The sequence below is a fragment of the Nannobrachium achirus genome (assembly GCF_963921795.1).
Source record: "Nannobrachium achirus genome assembly, chromosome: 15".
Classification (NCBI taxonomy): Eukaryota; Metazoa; Chordata; class Actinopteri; order Myctophiformes; family Myctophidae; genus Nannobrachium; species Nannobrachium achirus.
In genome coordinates, this window is record NC_137822.1 from 21065582 (window position 1) to 21084037 (window position 18456).

At 42.3% G+C, this 18456-nt stretch overlaps 1 protein-coding gene across 1 annotated transcript in view; it reads right to left on the reverse strand.

Moving 5' to 3' along the window:
* rapgef1b (Rap guanine nucleotide exchange factor (GEF) 1b) overlaps positions 1-18456 on the reverse strand; it is an 80148-nt gene that overhangs the window by 15856 nt on the left and 45836 nt on the right. Inside the window, exons 3-10 of the mRNA XM_080743122.1 lie at positions 17776-17951; positions 13930-14086; positions 13273-13361; positions 12421-12582; positions 10512-10626; positions 7420-7606; positions 6335-6856; positions 3895-4097 (exon numbers count right to left, since the gene is read on the reverse strand). Of these exons, the coding sequence (XP_080599248.1) occupies positions 3895-4097; positions 6335-6856; positions 7420-7606; positions 10512-10626; positions 12421-12582; positions 13273-13361; positions 13930-14086; positions 17776-17951 (1611 nt within the window). The remainder of the gene's footprint in view (positions 1-3894; positions 4098-6334; positions 6857-7419; positions 7607-10511; positions 10627-12420; positions 12583-13272; positions 13362-13929; positions 14087-17775; positions 17952-18456) is intronic.

Here is an 18456-nt window from a genome sequence, read left to right on the forward strand (position 1 = left end):
CGGACATGCTGAGCCCCAGACCAGAGCCCGCCACCTCCTCCAGGGCCGCAACAGACGGCTGGAGGTGGCAGGAGAGAGAGGAGGAGGAGGAGGAGGAGGGGGAGGAAGAGTGGGAGGCCTGAGGAGGAAGAAAGTAGAGACAAAGAAGAGAAGGAAAGAAAGAAAGAAAAAGAAGGAAAGGAAAAGGGTTGTAAATAAATGGATTAAGGAAGGTAGAGAGTGAAAACAAATGTGTTAAAAAGGGAAAGGGAGGGGGGAAGAGAAAGAGAAAACATGACAGTTGATTATAATAAGCAGAGAGATTAATCATAGCATATAATTTAATCAAAGTTGAGCAGTGGGAGTAGAGTTTTGAAAAGCTGGGGATGAGCACAAGTAGTGCAAGAGAGAGGAATCAGTCTATAGATGACAAAAGAGCAGAAATACCAAAGAGAAACAATGTTGTCCCTCTAAATTAAGGACACCAAGAGTGACTGTGAATGTGAATTAATCGTATTATTCAAAGTCAAAGCCGTCGGGGGTCCAGTGACCTGCGTGGGTCACATCTGATGTGACAGTTCCATAAACCTTCTCCACGGCCACTGCTTTGAGGGCATCAGAGAAATGAGGCCATCTACTACCGGCTCTAAACAGGGAAAAATGATCCGTTCCATTTTTACAGTTAACTTATTTATACATAGTCATACAGTAGTGTTGTGTACCACATAGCAGATCTATAAGCTCACAACAGTTCGCACCACAGCACATTGTGAGCTTGTAGATCTGATGTTTTAGGAACGGTACACTGGCACGCAACAAAATATAAATCAGGCTTTAATTTATCCACCCTGCGTCTTTCTTTTTAGCAAAGCTGTGTAAAGTCCCCAAAGCATGTAAGCCTGGAACATGGGTTTATGCAGCAGGCAAACAGGCTTATTCCACTGGGCCACGAGCTCATCAAGTCCAAAACATGAGGCCAGATTAGGCTTCACAGCAGGAACAGCAAGAATTAGTTTGACTCTCTCTCTCTCCACACACGCACGCGCACACGCACACACACACACACACACACACACACACACACACACACACACACACACACACACACACACACACACACCACAATTATGAAAATCAAAGCTACTAGGGAAATGCTTTAAATAAACAAGTGATGGTGGCATGAAGACAAATCACAATAAGAGTGTCCACGCTGGAATAATCTGGGCAAAATAACAAACGGCTGTTTGGTCCAGCAATTTAGTGTTGATGCAATTAATAATTATCAGATTCAATCACTGGTTGCAGTGATACTTTGTTTAGCCTTACAGCGATTTTTGTTCTGGCACTATTGCCATGTCCATTGATGAGACTTTACTAAACTTGAACTTTGAACTGGATCAATGGTGGATGGATGGTTTAAAACTGTTATGAAGGAATTATATTTGTACACTGCTTATTATTTAAATATTAACTGTTGTATTCATATAAACATCTGACAGACCTGATTACAACTATGACGTCAAGAAAGCAACTGCTTGGGCAGCAGTAGCCTGGAAAGCAGACAAATCTACCAGTGCTAAAGGTCTGGCCGTGCCATGGCCATGCAGCTCATGCCAGGCTAGGGCAACAGTGGCATAAAAACAACCATGTAGTGATGTCTGTGTCTGTCTGTGAGATCACTCTCCGTCTGCAGCAGAAGAGCTGCAATCCAATTAAATAGGCCTAGAATTATTGACTGCTTTAACCAGTGAAAAATAGCAGATATACAAGCTCACAGCACGGCACCAAGTGTCGCGCTGCGAGCTTGTAGATCTGCTATTTTTGAAAAAGTCGTGAAAATGTGTGCAAATCTTTGAATATATGTATTTTCAAAGCGAACGGATCTAACTCAAATTCTGCTTCTGGGTGGTCCCTGGAACTAAATATTTTGAGATGGGGGTCCATGGCCAAATAAATATCATTTTGGGGGTCCTTCACATGAAAAGGTTTGAGAACCACTGACATAGTAGTCTCTCAAGAACAGACTAACTGAGCTCCAGTTAAGTGAAAAGGACCTTTTCTTTGACGATGGCCAGCCAGATTGCTGACATATTAGAAACATAGGGTTTTTCAAAAAATCTTAGAAGGATTCAAAAGACACTTATAGAATCGGGTCAAAATTCTAATGTTCACGATTTTTCAAAAATAGCAGATCTACAAGCTCGCAGCGCGGCACTCGGTGCTGCGCTGTGAGCTTGTATATCTGCTATTTTTCAATAGTTAAAGCATAAAATAATAATACACTATAATGTGTACCCGTTCTAAACGGTAAGTACTAACTTTTGCCTAGTCCCTCCATGACCTCTACTGACACAAGCTCAAATGAATCAACTCTGTTCCATTGTCACCTGGTGCATACCTTTTTTCCCCTGAGAGCCAGAGTTGATATGTTTGGTCAGATGGCAATGGAATGTTCAGTAATATCATGTCCACTCTTTGTCCTGGGCTCTGAGACAAATATGCTTACAGTAGATATTCTCTTAAATCTACTGTCAGTTGGCAGTGGCAATGCACACAGCCACCAACCACAGTACTGTACCTATTGTTGATGTGTTTGTCAGGATGGCATGTCGTCAAATATAGATCATTGCCATTAGTAACAAAAATATGTGAGAATCCGTTTGGGTATCAAAGTGCTAACAGCTAACATGGTCACACTTTGACCCAGAAAACAACAAACCTAGTCATGGGTTAAATCGCCTGTGTTGGAAAAACAAAAGTACAATTTACTGTATTTTTAGTCAGCCTATAGCACTGCTCCATAATGGTCTCATGCTCACCTCTGCTAAACTGTGGGTGATTGGCCCTGTGATTGAACAAATCTGACCTCTTCACCTCCCTAGCTAAGGGGTCTTCAACAAGGGGTCCTCAGAGTTACTACAGGGGGTCCTCCAAATCTTTGTGCTTTTTATATTAACCACTTGAACCCTAGTGTCCTTATTCTGAGAACTTTAGGCAAACATAGCAGGCTATTTTCAGCTAAAGAGGGTTGGTGTAGAGGGAAAGGCAAGTTTATTAAGTATTGACGGTTCAAGTGGTTAAATATTTGAAAACACAAATTGACATGAATCCAAAATACACTGATTATTATGCCGATGACTCTATATGGTATCTATGGATTGTAGGGGTCCCTGCCTCATCTCTCTCTTGACTAAGCGGCCCTTGGCCTGAAAAGGTTGAAGACCCCTGCCCTAGCTGAATGGCCTCGTCAACGGAACTCTTACTATCCATTGATCGCCTGTCAGACAGCTGTCTCAATTAACCTATAGTCACAGACTCAGATGAAGATACGTGAACTGGATCAGATGCGGGGCTGATAACATCTCGCCTTATCTCTCAGTGACAGCCACGCACCCACATACACACAGGTGTCCGCTGTATAACAGAAAAGGGTGCGGGAGAGAGATATAGAGACTTGGGAATAGGGGCTCAATAGGTGAAAGAGATAACAAGATAGGCTGAGGCTCAAGGGAGAATTGATGAGGATTACTGCTGGAATGCAGTTAAACTCATGAATGTAATATGCTCCTCTTTCCCAGGTCCATTGAGCCATGATGACCACCTCTCTTCTAGTTTACGTCTGTTTAATCTAGTGATCGGTTAAAGAAGAGAAAGGGTAACTCTTCTGTATTCTGAGGTGTCTCACATAATGGGCACATAATGAATGGGCTTCTAGATAATCTGGTAATGATTACAGAGATCAATGCCAGCTCTGCACGTCAGAACTTTTAGATATTATACATAAGAGATATTCTTATTCTTCTTAATTACATCGACATAGTCCATAAAGTCTTGTTAGTCTTAGTTTGGACATCTGCAAAACACCACACGGTTGCACAGAGAGAGACAATCTATGCATGTGAAGCAGTTTCTTACCAGTTGCCTTTGTTTGGGGGGCAAAGCTGGAGGCAACATTGGCTCATGAACGGAGTCAGTACTGCTGAAGGAGTCGTTGAAGCCGTAGACCTCTTGAAAGCGCTTGTTCCGCTGCTCGTAGATGCTCTCACTCTGTGGCGTCTGGTAGAACACAGAGGGCTGTGGTTCCGAGTAGTCCTCCACAAACGCCATGTACTTGAGGACTTGACAGAGAGAGATTAGAGGACATCTTTATTATTCACTGCTGTGGTGGCCATTTCACATTCAATCCAACCTAATCTAGAGAGCTGTGTTTCAAAATGTGTTTGTATTTTAAGTTGGAATATTCAAGTTTGGATGAAATAATTGAAAATAAATGGTATGGTATTGATTAAAATAATAATAACAAGCCTGTTGTCTGTATTATGAGACACCTTAGTTTCAAGACTTCTATAGTTAAGAAACACTGACAGAAAAGTCTGAGGACTATCAGGTTGTACACAGGCTCATAAAGCGTTAATATAAAATGTAATGAGCAGCCTTTTAGGTGTTTTAAAAGCAATCAGTACAGTAAAATCATAACATCAACCCTAAAGCAGACTGGTAACCAGTGTAAGTTAACCTGATGAAGGTCTAAATAGACCGAAACGTTGCTGTATTCCCATTTAAAGCCTTTTCCTTTTTTTTTCTTTTTTCCATTTGTTGGACCATTGTTTGGTCTTCTCCTCAACGCACCTGTCCCCTTGTAGGTGTGCAAGAGACTTTCTTTTTACTTATTTTTTTAAGCTACAGTAGGAGAATTATTGCCACTGTCAGGCAGAAACCTTGTTATCTCCACATTTCATTATGTTTTTTTTTTCTTTTTCATAAATGACCTCACGCAGAAGTAGCAGAAATACAAGCTCTGAGCTATTTTCACCCTTTTTGAAACTTTTTGAAAACTTTCACCTATAGTGACAGAATGGGGACGGCAACACAAGTCTGTGGGTTGTATAAATATTTAACCAATAAAAAGTATTAACAAGAGCTTTTGACTAAATAATTTAGGGCTTAGTGTGTAGACTGTTAGAGGAGGCTCACCGGTTGGTCTCCCGGTCGAAGTGTCCCTCTGCAAGACAACTAACCACTAACTGCACCACCCGAGAGCTCAATCATAACCATCTGAGCTACCATCAGCCGGGTGAAGCTGATCGGGACTATTACGATAATCCAATCCAATGAAAGAAATAAAATAAAATAAGTGCATTGATGGATCCATTGGAACACATTTCCTGAAATGTAAAGGTTTTGGACATACAAGGTTTCCGCTCAACAGCCACAATATGCTTTCTTCTCCTGGTTTTAGTTAAGACCGGGAACACAAATCTGTGTCGCTTTTAGATTTGAAGCGCTTTTACCATTATTTTATGCTTTATCTATTGAAAAATAGCAGATATACAAGCTCACAGCGCGGCACTGCGAGCTTGTAGATCTGCTATTTTTGAAAAATCGTGGAAAAACTGTGCAAGTCTTTGAATATTTTTTACCCGATTCTATATACGTCTTCTAAAATCTTCTAAATCAGTGGTTCTCAAACCTTTTCAAAATATGTTGTTCTGGGGACCCCGCAAAAGAAAATATTTGAGTTGTTTGAGATATATTCAAAGATTTTCACACATTTTCATGATTTTTCAAAAAATAGCAGAACTACAAGCTCGCAGCGCGGCACTCGGTGCCGCGCTGTGAGCTTGTATATCTGCTATTTTTCATAAAATAATTCCAGGCCTAAACGGGTCAATACAGTAGTGTGAGAGGACATTACATAATGGGTGTGTCAGGAAATGACATAATGGGTGTGTCAGGATAAATGACCAAACGCTGCCCTCCGTAGCCCTGTTGGCTGGAACACATTGTGGTGCATCCTGGAAGCCACTTCCTGTCCCCGTTCAAAGATTACCATTCCTCTGACATTTCCGACATCGGAATGAATCGACTGTTGCAGCGTTGCCGTCATCCTGCTGTCACTTCCTAACTCATCCACGCTTCTTCCCTTAATTAGTCTCTTTCTGACACTTCCCTTCCTGTCTCATTATTCTTATAAGGCCATGTTGAGACAAAATCTGAGAACAAATCAAGTCTGGAAAACAACAAAACAAAAACAAAAAAAAATGATGGAAATGATGTTTTTGCTAATCAGATTTGAACCACATTCCTAGGTTGTTTGAAATGCAATTCAAATCAGTTTTATAAAGCTAAAGACGCCTCTCAGGCTGGACACTTTTGGCCTGATTCATACTTCGAACAATAAAGGATTACTCATTCAATGTCATTACCACAGCAACCAATGCAGACAATATCTAAATACACAAACCCAATCTCATCACTTGCAATAAGCATTTTTTGCAGATTTTCCTGGAGTTTGAACTAATATAATCCTTATCCTCAATAACCACCTCCATCACCCGCTGTTGTTCCAACTTACTGTGTTTACTCTTTTTCTCCGGCAGTGGTGGGGGGCTACCAGGGAACCCTTCATTGTCACTGGCCATGTACTGGGCCACAAAAACCCCGCCGTTAGCCTGGGGCATGGGCGAGAGCGAGGTGAAAAGGGGGAAAGGCGGCGTGGGGTGCAGCTCCTCCTCTGACAAGTTGTCGTACTGCGAGGGGTAACGCTCGTACAGCATCCGCGACCCGCCGTCAGGGAACGGCGACACTTGGGTGCTCCGGCGCTTCTTCTGCGGTAGAGCCGGGGGCGCGCTGATACGGGACGGGTGTAACGGATTCATTTGGTTGGGCTGGGGGCTCCAGTACTCTGGGGGCTGCTGGGGAGGTGCGCTGAAGCGGGGGTGTAACGGGTGTTGTCCCGGGACCGGGGAAGAGGACTCGCTGTGAGATTCTGGCAACGGGCTCAGACACCCGCCGACCGGGGCTGGTGGTAAGTGGTCCCCGACTGACAGGTCCTGGTGGAGGAAGTCATAGTCCGGGTCATAGTTCTCTGTGTTGTCTGTAAGGGGGAGAAGAGAGAGTACAGTACGTGTTGGAGATTTCATAATAAACAAATAAATGAAAGTTCAAACGTAATACCTTTCGTTAGTATTTATGTTTAGCCTTAGCACTGCTATTTCCAGTAGGTCAATTAAAGAAAAACATATCGTCGTTGTCGGCTGGAAACCTTGTATCTCCAAGTTTCAAATTTGTACGTTCTTTCGCAAAGTAAAGCCCTGCTTCGTCATACAAGGCCGTCGCACAAAAGTAGTGAAAACAGCTGATCTACAAGCGGTGCGAGGCGTTGTGTGCTTGTAGATCGGCTGTTTTCACTTGTTTAAATCATTTTTAAAATGATAAATGCAAAACAAACGGTTTTGGACATACAAGGTTTTCACCCGACAATGACGATATACAGTATATAGCTGACTGCTCACTGACAATGGTCCGCAGTCGTGTAAAGTAACATTTACTCAAGTACTGTACTCAAGTACATTTTGAGGATTTTTACCAATTTCCAATACTTTTTACTTCTACCCCACTACACCTCAGAGGCATGTATTATACTCTTGCTCCTCCTACCGAGGGTCTCACAGCTGGTGTTGCGAGAGCACTGACCACTGTCCTGCTCCAGGGAGGACAGCTGTTCGTCGGACTTGCTGAGCTTGCCCATGCTGCTGCAGGGCGACAGGCGGGGGGAGTCGCCCCCGTACGACTGGCTGCCCCCGGAGAAACGCCTCTGGAGGAAGTCCTGCTCGTAGTCCTGGGGCTGCAAGCACACAACACACGCACGCGCATACACACACAAAATGGGAATCATTTAAAAAAAATGTAAACAGGATGTATACACTCAACTTTAGCTAATCAACCCATTAAGGCGTGGAATTGTTTTATACTTTAGCTATTGAAAAACAGCAGATATACAAGCTCACAGCGCGGCACCGAGTGAGCTTGTAGATCTGCTATTTTTGAAAAATCTTTAAAGTGTGTCTGAATCTCTGAAAGTATAATTTTCAAAGCAAACCTTAGTAACTCAAATCTTTGCTACTAGGGGTCCCTGGAACTGATTTAGAAGAAGGATTTAGAAGACAATTATAGATTCGGGTCAAAATATTCAACGCGCTGTATAAGCTTGTATACTGTAGCTGCTGTTTCTTTTTTTATAGTTAAAACATAAAACAATGGTTAATGTTGTTAAAATCTAACGCGACACAGATGCGTTCCAGGTATAAATGGCTTTTAAGCAATATCACACGGGAGGGAGTGCCGTCATACTGTATATCAGCATGATACGGTTGTAGTAATACAGTACAAGCATGTGATATTCAGTTTGAAGCATCAATTATGCAATGGTTCAAGTTAATTAACCAAGTAATTGGAGAGAACAGATGATGATTTTGTTGATTATTTTAGTTTATTTGGCTAAGCAGCATCAATGTCAAAACCAATGAGGCGGGTAAAATAGGCTGGCTTATCTTAGCAAGCTAGCTAGAGGAGCCATATGTTTCAGTCAATAAAGAAATTAAGAATCCAGTCTCATCAGCACTCATGAAATGTCTCTTGTTGAATCAAATTTCTAATTTGGAACTAACTGTTGTATAATCTCCTTTTGATATAATCTGTGTAGAATAAATGTATGTACCTACAGTACCTACTAGGGATGCGAAGATATACCGGTACGGATCGTAATCGTGATACAAACGTGCGCGATACATACGAGTGAATCGGTTCATTCAGGGTGGATCGGTACAATTGACGGCTGGAATCGTGATGTATCGTATCGTTAGAGTCTGGATCGGTACATTCCACGGTTGGATCGGTTTTTGCATAATAGTATTTCATTCTATACTGTGTTTCCGAGGCGCATTGAATGCCCCATCAGCCCTCCCCCCAAAAAGCACTTGTAGCGACTCTACAGACATGCGTCTTTTACAGCAGCACTGAGCTGCTCAGCGGAGCGCAGTGAACACCCAACCCGACGGAATGCAGAGACAGACAGACAGCACTCGTGAGCCCACTGGTTAAACATGCAAGATTAGTACCACGTTTAGCTTTATAACATCCCTGTCCAATGTTCGCTGACGTGATCCGTTGTTGTGTCACTGGACTGGAGCACGCTGCGTGATATTATGATCCACATTCCACACCCGTTTGCGTGGAAGCAGAAGCTTCCACGCTTTAACTACACACACGTATGAACTACAACAACGATACTGGGCGTGCAGCTAGCGATTAAAACAACGTATTTGACACTGTTTCACAACTTGTTACTGTAGCAGGCAGAACACTCTTCTGCTGCTGCTGTTCCCTCTGCAAAGAGAGGCTGGAGCCTGATTTATACTTGGCAGCTCGACGGTGTCGCGCACGCACCTAAATAGCAGACCTACAAGCTCACAACGCGACGCGTTGTGACTCAAATATCTACGTTTTGAAACATTTTGGCTAGAAATGGCGAAATCCTAGATTATATTCATACAATATAATAATAATACAGGTCAAGGATCCTTAACTGAGAAGAGAGAGATCAAGCAGGGACCCCCACTGTAGGCTATTTTAGACTACTGTAGGCTATAACACTGTTGCAGATTAAAACTTGTCAGAGACTTGTTTGACAGCACTATTTCATCAGTGACATTAATACATTACTATGTTGTGTTTATTTGTTCACACATTATCTTTTCTATTAATATGATGGATTTATGTTATTCATTATAATCCATGAATTATTATCTCTTAAACCCTCAATAAGTGTTAATGTATTGGCTAATGTTCCCCCATAGGGTTGCTACTTGCTAGGGTTCAATTGGTTACTGTAAAAACTAACTATTAATATTTGGCCGCCTCACATAACTCTGAGGACCCTAGGGGTCCCTGACCACCTGTTGAGGATGTAATGATATATAATAATGATATAATGATATAGTATTGATCAAACAATTTTACCAGCCAGCAAGGAGTGTTCTCCCAGATTTCAATAAGTTGGATTGTTAGACAGAGCCTAGTACTACAGTGAAACAATAAATTGTTTGGAAATTAAATGTAATGCATTTTTAGTAATTCTTTTGGGGGGAAATTTACATGGGCTTTAATATAAATCCTTTGCATTGTGTTGAATCGCACTGAATCGTGAATCGTATCGCATCGTAAGGACCAGGGGTGTATCGCAAAATATCGTGAATCATATCGCATCGTATCGGGGTCAGGGGTGTATCGTGATGTATCGTATCGGCAAGATTTCAATGTATCGCAATTATATAGTATATCGCTGGGAGTGTATCGTGATGCGTATCGTATCGCCTCAGTGGTCGAGATTCACATCCCTAGTACCTACCTTACATATTAGAATGATAATAAATGTAAATGTAATGATGTGGATCCCAGGATCCTTATGGCAAAGGACTCCATGTGGCCAGCCTGTGACGTCAGTTGTCTTATGACGTTAGTGGTCTACGACATACTGATGATGTATGACTCCTTGTGTAAGGTTCAACCAGATCCGAGACCCATTTAGTAGTTAAATAATTAACAAAGTATAAAACATCATTATGTGAAAAATACTGCTAATTACTGTCCAGCAGTTTGTCAGATTAGCTCCGGATAAACACTCACTTTGGCAGACAGATTTAGTTTTCCCCTCTGTGATAGGTGTGTCTTCCATGTGGTGAACCTCTCACCTGTCTATGAACGCTGCATGGCAAGCTAGACCCACGGCTCATAGGGGCGACCACAGCAACCCGGGTGGGCGACGGAGCCGACTGGCGCTTCTTAGGGGGCAACGCTGGTGGAGGACTGGTGACAAATAAATAGAACAGGCTCAACAACGGGAACAGAAGTCATTTTCAATATGAATGCGAAACAGGAAGGGGAAAAGCACACAGAACACACTTTGGCCAACATGTATGCACACACAAATGCATGTATGAATACATGAACACAACATATCCAGGATATGTTCCTCCCTCCTGGAGGTAGGTAACAATGAGATGACAGCGAGGGTGTCTCTTGTTAGCGTATATCAGCTTTAATATAAATAAAGCTCTCTCCAGCTTGTCAGACCTTCATTCTTCCAGTGGATTAACACCGAGTTAAAATGGGACCCAGAACATGATCAGAGGGCCAGTGAAGCACTGGATGAAGCTGAATTCACACCAGCGGCGGCAGTGATGTCTACTGCTCTGTTATATCGTGGATAGTGGAAGTGGATCAAGCCAAGAGAGCTAACAGACGGGTAGAAGTAGACACTCGATAGAGTCGATACTGGTCCCTGGGCAGTTTAAAACTTTATCAATATTTTCTACTTTTCATACAGCAGTCTGGTTTCTGTCTGAATCTGGAGTGGGTGCACCTAGTCCTCGCCACACAGCGAGATGCAAAGTTGAACTTTTCTCAACTTTGCTGCTTTTTGCTGGCTCCACCTCTTGCCACGGCGGGGAAAGCGGCAGTCGCTCCTCGCCATAGATAGACTTGAATGCAATTGAATCTCGACACGTTCTCTCACAACGCAGAAGCAGCATACAGCTGCTGGTGTGAATTCAGTGTTAAGTCAGTCACACACTCTCATGCACCGGACTGTCTTCTGATTGGATGAGAAATGCTTCAGTGAGCAACAGGATGGGACAAACTTTGGGACAAATCAAACATGCAAGTCAAAAGCACTTTCATCCAATCCAGCAGGTTTACGGGACACTGGGGTGGGATGTTATAATGCCGGGTTATGTTATGATCCTATGAGCTGACATACTTCTCCTTCTGTGAGAGTCTCCTTTGGCCAGCATCAGCACTCAACTGTGCTCTGTTCCCCGAATCCAAAGAGAAACCACAGATCAAACAAATGGAGAGAGAGAGGGAGACAGAGCAGAACGAGTAAGAAAGGAAGAAACAGGCCACCAAACCAAAAGCCTAAAGAGTGACAGGAGCTGAGGATTTTTGACTAGATCTAGAGGACACTTGTGTATAAAAAGAAAAAGAAAAGAACTCCCTTGCAGACATATCTACATGCTGAAACACAAACGGTATCCTCATAACAAGAATAACAAGAAGATTGTTTCAGAGAAATTACAAAAGCTCCCAACTTTCCATTAAAATATTTGGATCTAGGGATCCACACCGGAATGACATGGCTCAGTCATGTTATCATGACAGTCATTTACCAAACATATGACTCCAATTTTGGGCAAGGTTTCAGACTGATCAGAGCCCCTTTGACTTTGACTATAAGTTAAATAATTTGTTTTAAAAAGTATAAAACATTATGTGAAAAAAGAAAGTGTGCATAAGTTTGGCAGTGAAGTTTGGCGTTGATCCGTCCTGATATTTGCAAAACTAGTTCTGGACACACGCCATAAAAAACAGAGACAATGAATGAATGCACGAATTAAGGAATGAATGAAAAGTGTGTTGTGAATAATATCAGAAGTCTGACATTCTTTTTTATCTCAGTTCCTTCATCTGAAAAGGCGAATGAAAGGAGCCAATAAAGAAGCAGACTGCAGTGGAGGTGGTGAGGTGATGAAGAGAAGGCTCACTGTGCACATCACCGAGATGTACATCCGTGATGCATGCAACATCTGTGTTCCTCCTTACCTGAGTTCTGCCATTTTAGCTTCAGGAAGTGGAGGCTTTGGCGGAGCTACGTCTTCATCAGTGGTGTCAGAAGCAGCCTCTCCAGACGTGGCAGCAGGTGGAGTGGTCTTATTGGACACCTCCTGCTCTTGGTCTGTCAGGGGTGGCGGCTCAGGTGTGCTACTACAGACAAAATGGAAAGACTTTGTCAGCCGAGTCATCTGTATAAGCACACAAAACTACGGCTTTGCAATTTGTTTCTCAAATCTGATCGATCTCTCACCTATCTGCATTGGTTGCTATGGTAACAATGTACCGATGATAAATACCACCTATACTATGTAGTATGATGTGATGCTCACAGAACACGGCAGATCTACAAGCTCACAATGTGTTGCATTGCAGCGCGCTGTGAGCTTGTAAATGTGTTATTTTGCGGTCAGCGACACCATCATATGTCGCAATATAAATCCTGCTTCAGTGTCTGAGGTGGTGTCAAACCACCAAGTAATGTGGCTCAAATCCGATTAGCAAAAATCAGTTTCAATGTGTTATTTTTGCACTTCGGGCTTCATGAAAAACAATCCGATTCCAATATGGATAGGCCAAAAAAGCTGATTTCTGCTGCCAGTCTAACAAGTTGTCTCAAGACACATTACATGTAGAACAGAGAACCGACAGTCCCATCCTGAGCAAGCACTTTTTCAACGAAAAATTCCCCCTTAACTGGAAGAAACATTTGGCAGACCCAGGCTCTAGGGTGGGTGGCCATCTGCCACGACCGTGTCGGGGGGAAGAAAGAGTGAGCTTAAAAGTTTGAACTTAGGTGAAACATAGTCTAATGTGTACATGCATGTAACCCAGGCGTCGCACCTTTCAGCTGTGGTGGCAGGGGGTGCTGGTTTGTTTGGGGTGGTGGGTGATGGCTGCTCTTGTTTCTCTATGGTTAGTTTCACCAATTCCTGCACACAGAAACAGTCAACAGTGAGGCCTCTGTTCCCTCCAGTACAAAACACAGCAGTCACAGCAGGCTACAATCAATAACACCAACAGACAAAAGGCATTCATAACCAAGTTTAGTTATAGTTTAGTCTATTTGCACACAATGATACATGTATACAGTAAAACAGGAATTTCATGAGGAAAGCTGAGGAAGTATTTAAAATGTGCTTATTAAATGAAGACTTCTCCATTCCCCCATAAAATAATTAATATATAACCATATAACAACAAAATTATATATATTTTGTTTTTACAAGAGTCGGAGTTGGAAGTTGGTAATGCATGCCTAATTATTGGGATATTAATTCAATACTTTTTAAGCCCTTTTTTAAATTAGGCCAGATGTATACATTTTGTCAGGTGTTCAGGCAGATTGTTCCAAAAGAATGGAACTCAGTGTAGAACCGTAAATTAACAAGTGAGTAGCCCTATTTAGTGCATTACTAAGTGGGATGCAGCGTTGGTAAGTTGCTACTACAGTATCTTTCCTTGCATCCTTCTCTCAACCCACACAAGAGACTCACTCACCTTGACTCCGTCCAGCACTGCTTTGATAACAGTAGTAACCGCCACCACGTTCTCCTTGTCCTCCAGGTCGATACCGTCCAGCATCACCTGGTCAGACCAGCGGATGAGGTTGGCCAGACTCTGGTACACACGGTTGTGACAGGAGGACAGTGCCGAGCTGACAGGAGGACAAATGAAGTAGAAGTTTGGATCAAAAAATAATAATACACATTTAAGATGTTTACTCATCAAGGGCATGACCAATAAACTATGCAAACATTTAAAAAACGGTTGATGCAATTGAATCACGCAAGGCTTTATCGACACGATATTCACATTCTCTGAGGATGTGATCATTCCACAATCAACCATACCAACTCAAAGATAAATATTTTCAAGTGAGTTAATCGCATAATTAAAATGTTCCTTTGGAAAGGTATAATAAGTCAAGAAGGATAAAAAACATTTTTGAGAATAGGTCGATCTTGAATGAAACCACATTACTTACAGTATACTACTGTATATCCACCATATATAACTGAACGTTTAGAGCCAGCCAGGGTTTAATAACTTAAGCCTGACACCAGCATTTGACAAAAATAGCCGATCTACAAGCTCACAACACTAAATGCAGTGGTGTGAGCTTGGGGATCTGCCATTTTCACTGCAAATTGTGCGCAACACCGGCCTGTGGTGTGTAAGCATATCGTCGTTGTCGGGTGAAAACCTTGTATGTCCAAAACCTTTTGTTTAGCATTTTTCATTTTAAAAATGATTTAAACTAGTGAAAACAGCCGATCTACAAGCACACAACGCCTCGCGGGTGCGAGGCGTTGTGTGCTTGTAGATCTGCTGTTTTCACTACTTTTGTGTGACGGCCTTGTACGATGAAGCAGGGCTTTACTTTGTGAAAAAACATACAAATTTGAAACTTGGAGATACGAGGTTTCCACCCGACAACGACGATATAGTCCTCGGCTGTTTTGCTTACAGTATGACGACATGCCCAAAGTAGGGACCCCCAGGGTTAATTTGAGGAACTAGGTAGCTAGGGGGGGTTGTAAAAAGCTTGTCTAAGATAATGCTAGCTGTACACTTGTATGTGAACAAGGAGGTGTGGTGTTGCTTAGTGAATTGAGTGTTCAAAGCCAACAACAAGGTGTGGCCCAGGCCAGTCCCAACATGCTATCACTGATTCACAGCCCGGGAATATACCTCCTGTGTCCCTACATGGCTCATTCCTAAGGCAGGGTTTGGAGATGTCTTTAACTAAGGACTAGAGTTTGAAGAACGAAAGGTTTGAGGTACGGGCGCGATTTTTGGAAGCTAGAGAGAGGTTTGTCCCAGAATGTGGATGCGTTGCACCGTCATTATCAGGGCCTTCTGCCTTGAAAGAGCAGTCAATAAGTCAACTAGTCCTAGAGCTGAGGAAAGAGATGCTCAAGCGTTTTAACTATTACACAAACATTCTCTTAATGGAGCGCAGCGGATAGCGTGTCGACCACATAATCACATCATCCCTGGTTCTTCCGGCTGGAGACCAGGTTCATGCTTCCCCATTCCTGCTGCCTGTTGCTTGAATCTCTACTATCATATCAAAATAAATCTAAAAGAAATAATCCAAAATCTGGCTAAATAATTATGACTTAAGATTTTGTCACGTGAAGATTGGTTACCGCTACCTAGTACTTGGGTAAGAGCTCAAGTATAGATTATTAATCAACTGTTTAGCACAGTCATTTGTAGACCTGGCATCCTATAGTGTATATTGTTTCAATGTTGGTTTACCTATGATCCTAGATTTTTGAGTGTCTGCTAAATTGTATACTTTACTGTGGTCCTAGTTAATGCACATTATGTGTGTCAACTTTTACATTTACAATTTAGGCATTTAGCAGATGCTCTTACCCGGAGCGACTTATAAGTGCACCATCAGAGTAAGCAGAGGAAGCATGAACCCAGACTAGCCAACAAACAAAAATAGAACGATGTGGTGCCTCAAAGAAACTACAGTAGGATACAAGGTAAAAAAAAATCAAACCCAGCATATGTCTAAACAACATTCTAAATATTTGTGATTAAGAAGAAATCAATATACAGTATATATCCACACACACGCGCACGCGCGCACACACACACACACACACACACACACACACACACACACACACACACACACACACACACACACACACACACACACACACACACACACACACACACACACACACACACACACACACACACACACACACACACACACACACACACACACACACAGAGTGTATAATATACTGTATGTAGGCTATAGGAAACATTGCCAAGGGGGGTACTGGTGCTAAAGCTAAAAACTACATCTAACTAATCATCAATCAATTAAAACTAATCATCTACACAGTGATAGGGTACCATTTGACTCTAGGCTGGGATCGAATACTCATGGCCTGATGCCTATGAAACGTGTATAGCATCCATCCATCTACCCATAAATACAAAGACGACTAACTGACATACAAATCCTTTTACCTTTGCCCTCCATACGCATTAACTAGCAGAGCAAAACACAAAAAGAAAGAGAGAGAGAGAGGTTTTAACACGTCTGTCTGACAGACATTCCAAGACCAGAGACACTCCAGAATGTCTCCTACCACAGAGAGCTTAAGTTTACCACAAGTGGCAGCCAAGAAAACGGACCAGTTCAATTACTTACTATAAATATATGCTGGCATTCTGTCAAATTCCTTTTGATTACAAGAAGCTACATTGCTAATATAGTGCCATGTCAACAGAGTGACAAATGCATGCCATGTGTAATTCTTTAGCTATTCAGTTTGTATAATTCCAGGATGCCTTTGGTGTGATGGCCTGTCGCAATTTCCCCTCCGCCTTCAGAGTGAGTACTGTATTTATTATAGCTTAATAGCCTAGTTGTAATAAGTCCTCCGTGCTTTAGAGATAATACATGAATGGCGTCAAAAAGCAGTCATGAGAAAAAAACAAATCTTGATATACATTAAATCCCTAATTTAAAAGCATTGAGGAGAATTAAAAAGAAATACTGCCTCATATAGCTTTGAAGAGGAAACTTTATAGCTACCCCAAAATACTATAAATCCCCTTTTTGGGGGGAAAACATGAGGATCAAACATAGGCCAAAATTACCCATTCCACTTAGATACTCTTTAAGTGTAATGGGTGGAATGCCATGAGATTTGTGTAATTTATAAAAGGATATTTTAAAAAACAATAAAACATGTGTGTAAAGAAATTAGTGGAGGCCACTGGAGGTACTTCCGTGGCCCACAAGAACTTTGGCGTTGATGGGTCCAGCCATTTTGCGAGATTACACACAGACAGACAAGAGAGACGCACCCACACAGACGGACAACCCCTCTTATAGACCAGTGGTTCTCAACCTGTGGGTTGGGACCCCCAGGGGGGTCGCCAAATTATTTTGGGGGGTCCCCAGATGATTAGCTTAAAGTGAAACATTGTTTTCTCACTCAACAGTAAACAAGGCAACATAAAGTTTAAGTTTATAGATAGAGGGTATCTGCTCATTTCTTAAGTAACAATTTAGGACTTTTCAATACTAAATGACAAATTAAACATTGTCCAAATTATCAAATATTAGAGGCAGAAATTGTGAGAATAGCCAATGTTGCGTTGTGAGCATGTAGATCTGATATTTTCACAACAGAACCGTGCTATACAAAATGTAATGCCTCCTCAACTCTTAGTGCTCGTCAGGGTGGGGGGTCCCCAGTTAAAATATATTATTGTGGGGGTCACGGCCTTAAAAGGTTGAGAACCACTGTTATAGACAGCTAGACTAGTGCAGAGTCACGGTGTAAAAGTGAGGCTCACCTATGCTGTATGCTGCCGACCTGTACTAAAGGCAGGATGGCTTCCAGCACCTTGCTGGCCGAGCCTGGAAGCATCTCCAGCACCTTCTTCTCCACCACCATCTTATCGACGATGGTCTTGAAGTAACGCAAGGCGCTGACCACCTCCTTTTCCTGCTCCTCCAGTCGACTCACCTTCTGTAAGAAAAGGAAATAAAGTCAACTGAGAGACAATTTGTATTGCTATTCCCCACTCCTCCTATCCAATCCCACAGTCCTGCATTTTCAAACTGTAACCACCATATACTGTAGCAACGTATGTATGTATGCCGACTACGGTTGTCCTGAATTTGAATTATCTACACAGTATTCAAAAACAGCAGCTCTATCGGCTATTTGGCTATTTTAACTATATTTGTTGTACAACTATGTTCTGTATAATGTGTATATAGGGTTAATATTTGGACTTCCAACAGAAATGTAGCCCGACTCTGAAGCTATAATCCCGCTCCAACCCACAGGTCAAAGCACGATTCTATCGAGCAATGTGGCAGGGAGCCATCTTTGTACCACAGCAACGTGCTCTATCAGTCACTAGTATCAGCTTCTCTAGTGTTACGGGGCTGTTGGGAAATCAGACTCATTAAAACAAAAGCCCTGAGAATGAGTGGAGGAGTTCATTCAGGAAACACCCATTCAATGG